This window comes from Balaenoptera acutorostrata, chromosome 7 (genome assembly GCF_949987535.1).
Source record: "Balaenoptera acutorostrata chromosome 7, mBalAcu1.1, whole genome shotgun sequence".
Lineage (NCBI taxonomy): Eukaryota > Metazoa > Chordata > Mammalia > Artiodactyla > Balaenopteridae > Balaenoptera > Balaenoptera acutorostrata.
The window spans coordinates 61,640,643-61,653,105 of record NC_080070.1 but is presented as its reverse complement, the minus strand read 5'-3'; the positions used below and the strand labels follow the sequence as shown (position 1 = coordinate 61,653,105).

General features: G+C 39.1%; 1 protein-coding gene across 1 annotated transcript in view; it reads left to right on the top strand.

Moving 5' to 3' along the window:
* SEM1 (SEM1 26S proteasome subunit) overlaps nucleotides 1-10,993 on the top strand; it is a 40,730-nt gene extending 29,737 nt beyond the window's left edge. Inside the window, exon 3 of the mRNA XM_057550318.1 lies at nucleotides 10,874-10,993. Coding sequence (XP_057406301.1) covers nucleotides 10,874-10,946 — 73 coding nt within the window. The 3' untranslated portion in view covers nucleotides 10,947-10,993. The remainder of the gene's footprint in view (nucleotides 1-10,873) is intronic.
* Nucleotides 10,994-12,463: the final 1,470 nt, after the last annotated feature.

Here is a 12,463-nt window from a genome sequence, read left to right as displayed (position 1 = left end):
TGCCCTTTGTGTTAATAACAACACCCAGATTTCCTTATGGGTAATTAACACCACCACCTCCCTACTCCAACCATAACCCCCCCCCCCCGACCCCGCCTTTGGAGGGCCAAAAATCAAGTTCATCCATCCAGCCCTAACCAAAGGGGTGGAAAGCATATGGCCAGTTCTAGGCCAATTAAACTCCTTTTCCTGGGACCTTCTATCTCCAAGAGATACAAACATGGGGAAACTGTCAGAATTCATTCAGTCTTGACCACTGAATAGTTCCCATTTTGGAGATCCTCTCCTTGCCAGAGCATCTTAGATTCTATCCTTCTCAAGGCTAGCATTTCAGCCTCATCTTTGATTCTCATAACTCTCGTGTTCTTTCACTGAATTCCCTTAAGCTTACGTTAATTAAAGTTGGTTTCTCTCACTTACACTGATACCTTTCTGCAATTCTTTATTGGACATGAAACACAAACTATTAGAGAAGAACAGGAACTATGAATAGTTAGGTTCTTTGTCTCAAGTCCAAAACCTGAGTCATTGTACCAAGAAACGACAACCCTAATCCCCCACCCCCACCCCCTGCAATAAACCTTGTAGCTCTTTGTTATATTAACAAGCTTGGTATCAGGAGACCTGTTGCACAATAAAGATAATTCCCTTCTCTAACTTATCTTCTCCCATTTAAAGGCTGATTCCTAAGGAGTGGTACTGGGCCTCTTAGGGCTGTGAAGCACTGTCATCCTTTTCCCAGCCTTCATTTTCATCTGTTAAAGTACCATCGCACCAGCCCTCTGCTGAGTGCTGTTGACCTTGCTCGCTGATTGCTTTTAGTGATTCCCTTCAATGATTGATGAGATGACTGGACAGTAATGAAAACAGAGCTGATTCACTTTATTTTAGCAGGATTAAAGCCTGAAAACAAATCTAATTTTCTTTTATGGGGAGGGGAAATAGGAACAAAAGATTTTCATCAATGTCTTAAAGTAACATGAAAGGAAGACTGGAGGACTTAATATGGTAAAAGGAAACTTTGTAAAGGAAAGGAAGCATAACTGTTAGATTCCTAACGGAAGGAGTGGTGGTTCTCTAATTTCCTTTTTAACAGTAAATGCCATTCACATGCTAGGCATGTATATATACTAGTTCACAGACCCTCCAGATAAGTTTGTGATCTAAACTGGGAGAAAAAGACATGTGGGAGAAATAAAAGTCATGGAAAAATTGAAGAGATTATAATGGAGCTTTGGTCAGCATAATTTGAGATCTTTCCCTTTCCATGATCTCTCTATGAAATCGGGAAAATCTAGCTTATAGGAAATTAAGATATGTAGAAAGTTCTTGAGTTCTTTGAGTTGTTTTTCTGCCAGTGGTGATGAATATAAAGGGTTAACTATTAAAAACTATATTGTAGCACAGAATGTTAGATATTTGTACATATTTTTAAAGTTAAAATTCTAATCCTTTTAATACTTGTATGCAAGTTACAGGTACCTGTGACTATGGTAGGCCCTATCATAGAAGGATGGACTACTGCAAGAACACTTCTCGTTTCAAATTTTCCTTGCAGGAATAAATAGGTGGTTCAATCTGTAGGTAGAGAAAAAAGCAGCAGAATAGCCCAATGCGATATCATTGCATTACTGTAATCACAGTTTACTAGTATGACTTAATCACTAGGCCTCTGTTTTATAACTGAAAAAGATAGATGTATCAGTCAGGGGCAGGGCCACTGCCTGTCTATACCGTGCCTCTGTGGAAATTGGAAAATGCCACTCTTTCCTCCAGTAGAATGTAGCCCCTTGGCAAGTGGAGCACAGGCTGGATTTCAGCTCTCCTGGTTTCTTTTGCTGGGTTCTCTTATACAAAGTACTACCTACATAGCTATACATAATAGCCCTGGTTTGACTTTTTGGTTGTGTGCAACAGAGACTAACCCCAAATATTTTAAGCCAAAGGAGAATTTACTGGCAGGATATTGGGGGCTGCAGAAATCTGAGAAAGTGACAAGAGCTAGGGCATCTCTGGCACCAGGAGTTAACCAAGGTTTCAACTCAGGAGCTTCCTGGTCCTTGGGTCCTGAGGGCTGCAATGGATTTGACCTCTGCCTGTACCCTCTTCCTTCGTTTCACTCACTCAGGATTTACCATCCCTGGAGTGGTGTTTGATTGCCTGGCCCCTGGGTAGAGCAGGGAGCTCGTGAAGGAGCAGGCTTGCCACTTCTGAAGTGGGAAATGGCAGTGAGAGGTGGCACTTAGTGACCTCCCCCTGAGACTACACACCATTTGAATTATCCCCAAGGGGAGGCTGGTGTGCTATTAGGAAGGTGGGTATATGTGGAGAGAGTTGGGTGCTGGATAACTACAAAATGATAAATGTATGGTATAGGGCTTAGGTAATAATATCTGCTATTTTTACCTGGGTAAGGTATTATCTAGTCCAAGTTCTGGTACAAAACCGCTGTAAAGACAGTGACATAAAAAGTGTAATAACTAAAGGCACTTAATGTAACTAATTTTCCTGACCCAGTGTTGTAGTGCATGTCCTTTTCTCTGTGTATGGAAGTGATGGCAGAAATGAATAACCCAGGAAAAAAGAATCTCAGGTGAAAATGTGTAGTGAAATACTCAAAAAGTAATGTTGTGAATTCATGATTCCTCTTGGTTCTTTGTAGTCTGCCCCATAGGGCAGAAGACAGTTTTCTTTGAGAAAGAAGAAAGGTCCCAAATTTCTATTATCTCCTTTCTTACAGATAGAAATGCATTTATTTTTTACTTTTTCTTTTCTTTCTCTTTCTCTTTTTTCCTTCCTTTCTCCATCCCTTCCTCCCTCCCTCCTTTCTTTCTTTCTCCCTTTCTTCATGTTCTTTCTTTTTTTTCTACTCTTTCTACCCTTTCTTTCCTTTCTTTCTGCCATACTCAGAGATAGCAAAGAAGTGCTTGTTATAATCAACAATATGATCTGCTGGGGGTGGGGTGAGGTGCTGTGTCACTAGGCTCTTATAAGATCCAGAGCCTTCCATGTGACCCTTCCCGGCTCCTCCCTCCTGGTGCTTTTGGACAGGGTTACTAGAATGGGAGAGAGCATAACAGCGATTCTGGTTTTCGGTTCTTACCCGTGACACTGCTGATTTTCCTCTTAGCTGTGAATGTTTTCATGCCCTTGAGTTTCTTCCGTGTACAGAACTTTTTTGTAGTCAAGTCTTGTACAAATTTCTGGCCCAGCACGTAGTCCAGTGGAATTTGTCTTTCTTCCAATGCCATTGTCCATATTATGAAACAACAAACTTCCTGCTACTTTATATATACTTCTTTTGATGGATAGATGTTCACTTATTTTTTTAAAAAATACAATAAATAAATAAATAAATAAAAATTTAAAAAATACAAACACTGTTCTAAGACCTAATGATGTTCTAAGCCTTAGTTTATTTTTCTGTTTTATTGGAAAGTATAACCTAAATGTTCTTATAGATTTCTTGTGTATCTTATAGTCTAGTGGTGGAGACAAGGAAAAAACAAGTGGACAAATGTGTAATTATTACAAATTATGAGGGAAATAATATTAAAGAAAAACAGGGCTCAATATTAAGAATAGTAAGGGTGGTACCTACTTAAGAAAGGATGACTATTAGGCTTCTCTGAGGAACAGATAAGTCATGATCTGAAGATTGACAAGGAACCTATTAGGTGGATGGGGAGGTGGGAGTCAAGGGTGGGGGACGTAAGGTTGGTGTGGGGGTGGGATGTAAGTGGTGTGTATTATTCAGGATGGGCCAGGCTTAAGCTAAGGTAGCAAATCATCATAGCTTAACACATAAAAGTTTATTTCTTGCTTACATGAAGTATGTTCTGTGAGACAGCTATACACTTGGTGAGTCAGGTCCATCACATGGACTCCGATCTTGACACACGGGTGCCACGTCCTCACCAAAAGGGGGGAGGTTATGCAGTGCTTTTCTCCACTGTTAACAGACCATTGACCCAATCTGAGTTCACGGCCCTACGTAAGTGCAAAGAGCTGGTATGCTCAGGAAGGAGTAGAGAGCTGTGCATTGTTGAGCACGAGTCACATCCACCTCAGAGTCTGTGGGAGTGAGTCAGGAGCTAGAACATTCCAGGCAGAGAGAGCAACCTGGAGGAAAGTTTTGAGGTAATATTATGGTTAGTATACTGCAGTACTATTGAGTCGTAAGAGATCATGCCACCTACTGTAGTTATGTAGAAGTTGCACAGTTGAAGAGCGACACCATTTATTGTTTCAGTTACCAGAGTTCAGTGCAACATCATGTCTTTTATATAATAATATGGCTTCCAAATTTTAGAGTCCTAGATGGGAAAGAGATAACTACTAATAATTATTAATCTTATGCTATGTGTGACAAATGTAGCATATGCATTTTCTCATTTAATTCTAAGTACTGTTATTCCATTCTACAGATGAGGAAACAGACAAAAAGAGGCTAAGTAATTTACTTAAGGTCATATAGCTGGTAAGTGATGGAGCTGGTGTTCAAACCCAGGCAGTCTGACTCAGGGCCTATTTAACTACTAACTCTAATGCAGACTGAAAATGTTTTCTTGGTCTTGGCCAGAAAGGGCCTTGGTGACCAGATGTCTGACCCTGTAGACGAGAAAGTGTTATTGCATCTCTCAGGCACAGGACGGAGGACAGGAGAAAGGAATGAGTGTAAGGTGCTAATGAAGTTGTATTATCTTTTGGAGTTAGTGTTTATCCTAAGGAATGAATTTTGGATAGTGAGAAGCCATTACTTTTTTAGCTTAACTAGATATTGTCCTTCTACTGTTGTTCTTTCATACTGAGTGTTTTCGGAAACTTCATCCTGTTGTAGTTGGAGAACCAAAGGTACCCTGTACTGCTCTAGTGCCCAAGTCATAGAGGCACCACCCAGGGGGTGGTAGTACCCATCATCAAAGCATAGAAATGAAGGGGACAAAAATTCAATGGGAGGAAGCTGGAGGTTCTTGAACAACTGCCTTTTCCCACCTAGAGTGTCTCCCCTCAAGGCTAAAACCTAGGTGGGTCTGAGGTTCTCTTAATAATGGAGGTTTTCCCCTCCAAACCTTTGAGTAATTGCCTGACAAATTCCATAACTTGGCACCCAACTGTGACCTTGAGGCAGAGAGGGTACCATTCTTGGTTTCCTGTCCACCATTTTTCTTTCCTTATAGCAAGTGACTCTGGGATAGAAGTGCAAAGTACTGCCTAGAAGCCCTGGGAAGAAACGCTGGTGTGCAGGATATTCAGTAAATAATTTTCAGGGAATTATACTTGAGAAGCCATTGGGTTTCTATTTGTCTTACCTGGAGTCACAGCAAGCTTTCACTCAATGAGGGCACTGACCTGAGGACCGGTGTGAGCTGTGTAACCAACCAGGAGAGAAACGGAATATTTTGGTTTTCTAAAAGTAAATCCATTTTTATAGAAGATAGCTCTAGGACCAAATTCTCCCTCCTGATATGGGCATCATATAGTAACAATAAGTTTCCCAATTACAGTGCACACTGTGAATTTAAAGCTTTTAACAATATTGTCCAGCTAGTTAATTTTTTCCATTTAGGAAGGCATGAATTACAATTTTCAGGTTAATTCTGCTCTGTATCCCCATAGCATGTTTTCCCAGCATATTCTATGATGTTTCCTGCCTCTTGGCTTTACTCATGCAGTTTCCCAAGCTGGGATGCCCTTCCTCCTTTCTTCAGTTGGCTAAATCCTGATTACCATTTAGGATTCATTTTAGGGCACTATCCCCTCTTGGAAGCCTTTTTTGGACTCCCACGTTGGGCTCAGTGCCCCTCCTCCAGCTTCCCATTGCACTCAATTCCTTTATCTTATTTTTTAGCTTCATTTAATTGAAATTATCTGCTTTGAGGGTTTTTTCCCCTCCCTTCATTAGAATCTCAAGTCCTCATGGGTGGGGTCTGTCTGTATTCAGCCTTTTCACCTTTAGATCTAGTAAAGTCCTTAATAATGTCAGTTGAGCCAAATTAAATGGGCAAAAGCTGGTCATAAGATGTAGTGAGAGTTCCATAATTCATTCATTTCAGCTTTGGAAGTGAGAACTGATTCTATATAGCCAGCATTGAAACAAGGGAACCAAAATTAAGCTCCAGCCATCCCAGAGAAGGTAAATAGAAGACACTGAAGCTAGACTTGAATCGTATTGCTGACTTCTAATTCTAACTTGTTTTGAAGCAAGTTGTTTATTCCATGTGTCTTAATTTGCACAACTGCAAAATGACTATATTATATTCACTGAAATCTGTGAGGCCTGCTATTCTTATTGAACCATTGGATATCAACCATTATGAATGCAGCTCATTTTGCCAAAAACATAGCACGTGCAGTTTAATCAATGCAGAAGTGAAGACCAAGAGTCTTGGAACAGTTGTACTGATTTGACATTTTCCTGGAATCGACAAGGAGATATACTTCCATGTGGCAAGCTACTGGATCCCCCCCAACCTCCTCCTTTTTCAAGTTATAAACACTTTGCTCATTGACATTTATTAGAAAGTAACACAAAGCAGATTGCTGGGTTTGCATTCTGTGGACGTTTCATATTTGGCATATTGTAAGCTCTCTGTGTGCCAGGCATGATGGCATTCTTGGAGGTTAAGCTTTTAAATCCTGTTCTACCACTTAATAATTTCATTGACTTAACCTTTATATAGATGAAGTGTATAATTTCCTCAAAGAATACTTCGGTGCCCCATGCTTGCCAGAAGAATACTTCAGGTTGGAAATTCGGTCTGTGATCTGTCAGGTGATGAAACAAAAGGTTTTAACTTAAACACAAACGCTAGGTTGCAAAGGGACCTAGGTCATAAAGGATCCAGATGATTTTGTATTTGGTTACAACATCCTCCATCTCCCTGGCATCTCTATCCTTTTGTCTCTTTTCTGCCATCTGTCAATATACTTGAATGAGGAACTTAATCACATATGCTATCAACAGGTTGGTTTGGGTTTTTTTCCACCTTCTCTTTGATGAGTTGGTAATAAAAGAGTATATCATAAAACAGTATCCAGTTTTACATTGTTTTCAATTTTTTCTCCAGAGCTAAATAGTTTAAGACTAAGGCTGGACCCATTAGTAATTCCAGTATTTGAGTCAAAGAAATCAAATGTTATATTTGATCTAACTTAAAGAGGAAAATAAAATATAATTTTCTTCCATTTTTTTGTTCTTTCTGTTCTATCCATTCTATGGTGAATTGTATATTTGATTATTAATTGATTTTTATTTATTATTAAAAAAATTGTAGGTTTTGTTATTAATTATAATAATAATACAATTAATTATAGTAAATTACCACATTTGTTTGGAAATTGAACATTTGAAATTAAACAGTATAAGAAATTAACAACAGTATATAAAGTGGCTTTATTTATGAACCTTGGAGTCAGAATCACCTGATTTATTCTGGGCTCAGTTAAGTACTAGCTGTGTGGCCTCAGGTGCATTGCTTAATCTTTCTAAGCCTCATCTGTAAAGGGGATATAGGACTATGTAACTTATGGGGTTATTGTATGATTAATGAGATAATTGTATACAGCATTTACCAGAGAGCTTGACACTCTGTAAGTGCTCAATAAATGATAATAGTTTTCATTTTTAATATTTATTCTATTTAACTTTGACCACTAAAGTAAAGAGATAAAGTAATGAAATGCAGTTTTTAAAAAACCTACTACTCTATTTTTAAATGTGATTCTCAGGTGGTTTTATAAAAACTGTTTTTATTATACATAGAGAGATATAGCTCCATGAATACAATTATTATTATCTGCAGAAAGTCATCCACTGCTTAGCTTATGTGTCTTGGGTAAAGGCTGCATATTGCTTTTCTATCACGCTTTCTACCAAGTCCATTGTACTAATGTCAACAACTTGGAACGGGATTCAGCAAACTGCAGCCTGCAGACCAAATCCAGTCCCCTGTCTGTTTTTGTGTGGTCTGAGAGCTAAGAATGGTTTGTACATTTTTAAATGGTAGGGAAAAATTTTTTTTAAAGAATAATATTTTGTGACTTAGGAAAATTATATGAAATTCAAATTTCAGTGACTATAAATAAAGTTTTATTGGAACACAGCCACTCGCATTTATTTACATATTGTCTACAACAGCTTTCCATCAGCAGAGTTGAGTGCTTGTTATAGAGACTGCATGACCTGCAAGGCCTAAAATATGTATTATCTGGCCCTTCACAGAAAAAAGTATGTTGACCTCTGACTTCAAATAATAAAAATATATTTATGGATAAATCTTTCAGAATCCAGTCTTCTCAATTTAAAGATTGTATTTTCATTTGCTAAGGCTGCCATAACAAAGTACCACAAACTGGGTGTCTCAAACAATAGAAATTTATTGTCGCACAGTTGTGGAGACTAGAAGTCTCAAATCAAGGTGTGGGCAGGCCATGCTCTCTCTGAAACCTGTAGGGGAATACTTCCTTTCCTCTTTCTAGCTTCTAATGGTTTGCTCACAGTTTGGTGTTCCTTGGCTTGCAACTACATAAATCCAGTCTCTGCCTTTGTCGTTGCATGACGTTCTCCCTGCGTGTCTGTCTTCAATGACTGTCTTCTAATAAGGACACCAGTCATATTGGATCATACCCTACTCCAGTATGACTTCTGGAGTTATACTTCTTAACTAATCTCATTTGCAAGGGCCCTATTTCCAAATAAGTTCACATTCTGAGGTACTGCGGGTTAGGATTTCAAAATATCTTTTTATGTTTGTAGGGTGGGTTGGTTGGGGAGACACAATTCAACCCGTAACTGTCAGGAAACTAGATTCCAAAAATATAAAGGGATTCCCTCTAAGTCACAAGGAGAGTTAGTGGCAGAACAAAGAAGAGACTTTGAAGTCATACAGACTTGAACCAGAACCTGGAAATCTGGAATTCTAATTAATGAATAATCTTTCCATTACACTATATGGGTTCAAAGTGAATTAATCTCCCATACCTAATGTATATGCAATATAGAACTTTTTTTTGAGTCCTTTTTAAGACATATATATGTCTTAAATATATATATATATAAACATTAATAATGAAACATACTATTTAAATTTCTGGACTATTATTGGCTCAAATTCCCAGTACTATAATTAATTTTTATTTATTAACACCAAGAGAGAATGAGTGTGATGAGTTTTTTCTTTCTATTTCATATGTCAGCTAACCATTCCAGAAAACAGAATGAACTGTATTCATAATCAACATTATGTAGTGACACTTCAATATTCTGCTAAACTGTCAAAGTTTACATTTTTATTCAGAAGTGACATGCATACAAGACAATATTAAAGAGAAAAATCAGTAATGTAAATAATAATTTAAGTTCTTTTAAAAATAACATAATTTTTTTCCTTTCCCAATGGCTATCACTTTTATCAACCATAAAAACTCAAGCTTAAAGTTATTTCTCTCTCAAAGACACTCTAAAAGTAGTATCTGTAGATAGGTTCTCACCTCCAGAGGTCTGTTAATGGTTGTATGCAAGGGGATAATAGAATTTCTCAGTGTTAAAATATCGTTAAAATATGGATTATGGGAAAAAGGATCCCTTTAGAACTAAAAGTAATAGAAACATGGCAAATAAAGAAGTATGTTTGTGTCACACAAGGGCAGGAAGCAGAGTTGGGAAACTTTTCACCAGACCTTGTTTGCCTGTGAATACCAACTATTCTACAGAGTATTTTTCAAACAGTATCAGATGCTTATGTTATGGGGAAGCCAGGGCACTTGAGGTTAAAAAAAAAGCCACCTGTGTGATTTAGCAATGCTGTCCCCTTGAGCTAAATCCAGGCTTTTTGGTTTAATGTTTTAGAACATGATTCTGCCTCCATCAGCCAGTATTAGGGCAATGGGGTACATGGCTCAGTAACCCTAGATATAAATGCCTCCAAATGAACCTCCAGGTGTAACACTTGGACACTCAAAACATACAGTATTTTAGGATTAAATTACTAGACTTTGAAGGAAAAAGCTGACAGTAGCTTCGTTACTGCACGGAAAGTTCCAGGTTTAGTGGGCCATAGGGTAATTAATTGTCATAACCTTTGCCTTTGAAGTAGTTGGAAGAAAGAAAAATTTACCCCATTTAACTGACAGAAAAACTGAGACAAGGGCAGCTATCTTGCTTGTGGTTACCCACAAGGCTGAGACTCCAAGATTCCTGACTCCACATTCATTGCTGTAACCACCAGACTAAAACCATCTGCCAAAAGCTGTAATTTGGTCTTGAGGCGGTGGCCATAGTTTAGAACCACAGTAGTGAGGGAAACACACTTAAAGGAGGACCTTGAAAATCTTTCAAGGGAATTATGCCTTTTTATCTATGTTGCTTATGAAATGATTGGAATAAATGCGGGTTTGGGCCCCACCACATTTGTGGTTTAGGGTTAGGCTAGGGTCCCTTTCAGGAAACTGGGAAGGTTTACCTCACCCTCGGGCCCAAGTTTTTTTTTTTTTTTAAATTTTTATTTATTTATTTATTTATTTATTTATGGCTGTGTTGGGTCTTCGTTTCTGTGCGAGGGCTTTCTCTAGTTGTGGCAAGTGGGGACCACTCTTCATCGCGGTGCGCGGGCCTCTCACTATCGCAGGCTCTCCTGTTGCGGAGCACAGGCTGCAGACGCGCAGGCTCAGCAGTTGTGGCTCACGGGCCCAGCCGCTCCGCGGCATGTGGGATCCTCCCAGACCAGGGCTCGAACCCGTGTCCCCTGCATTGGCAGGCAGATTCCCAACCACTGCGCCACCAGGGAAGCCATGGGCCCAAGTTTTTAAACCAATTGTGTTGAGTTTATGATGCACAAATCAATGTGTTAACATTATGCTTTTTATTTGGCAGAAGTCATAACATGGGTTGCCATGGATGTAACAAGATGGGCCAGAGAGGAGAGGATTGGAGACGTGGAAACTGAGAGAGCACACTTCTTGGGACCACACAGCGATCTGGAACGGCCCTGAGGTGGGTGATTTGCAGGGAACTGAATGGGCATACACTTTGCATTGAGAAAATCTTCAGTGTCTCCAGGAGAAGCAGCAGAAGTAGGTTCTGACCGTGGGTACCAGGCTGAAGTTCTGGAAGGCAAGCCTCAGGCATCAAGGAGGTTGAGCTGTTCATCTTTGGGGTTGAGGCTCAAAGAGTGGGTTTCAATGTCAACATTCAAGTTATTTTTGAAAGAATAAAGCAATATACTCCGCTGGAATGGTATACCAGGTAATAATAATCATCATAGTAATATTAATAATAACTATATGACATCTACTCTTTATTGACCTTCTATGGGATGGGTGTTATGCTAGCTTTTTATATTTGTTATCTTGTTCATTCCTAACTATGGCCCTGCAATATAGGTTTTATTTTTTATATTCTGTAAATGTGGAATTGAGACTCGGCAGGGTTAACTGACTTGTCCAAAGTCACAAGGATACAGTAAGACAGAGAAGGGATTTGAACCCAGGACTCCAATACCACTGTGCATGCTTTATGCTCATCCTTACTGCAGTAGGGGACATGTCAGTACTTCAGTCCATAGGCATAAGGTGAGAGCCTAGTTATCAGATCTAGGAGGCAAGGCTGATGGATACAGTGGGCAAACTCTTAATGTGTCTTTTAAGAACAAGACTGATTCTAGAGATTAGGTCTTGGCTGTGTTTTCAGGTAGGAATGAAATGGCTCTAGAGTAGGAAATTGAAGTTGCTAAGCAGGTCCTTATCCATATGTAAGTGCCTTTCCCCATAATGACAGCTTTTCCTCACTTATTAATGGTTATGTGCATGGACTTTGAAGTCATACAGATTTAATTTCAAATCTTGTTTCAGACACTTACTGGCTGTGTGGTCATGAGTAATTTACTTAACCTCTCTGAGCCCCAGTTTCCTCAGCTGCAGGGCTGGCAGCTTACAGGATTGTTGTGAAGAGTCAATAAAGTCTTGTATACACGTTTAGCCTTTGACAGGTTGTCAGCAGGCCTCAACATTACATTACATTTATTACATTAATTACTTTAGAAACACCCATAGGGCTGTGAAACCCCTGATGGCTGGGCACATTCCAGATCACTTTTTTTTTTTTTTTTGCTTTCATTTTATTTATTTTTTTATACAGCAGCTTCTTATTAGTCATCAATTTTATGCACATCAAATTGTGTGTATGTGTGTACATACACATGTGTATACATGTCAATCCCAATCACCCAAATTCATCACACCACCACCCCCAACCCCCTGCTGCTTTCCCCCCTGGTGTCCATACGTTTGTTCTCTACATCTGTGTCTCACTTTCTGCCCTGAAAACCAGTTCATCTGTACCATTTTTCTAGGTTCCACATATATGCATTAATATACGATATTTGTTCTCTTTCTGACTTACTTCACTCTGTATGACAGTCTCTAGATCCATCCACGTCTCAACAAATGACCCAATTTCGTTCCT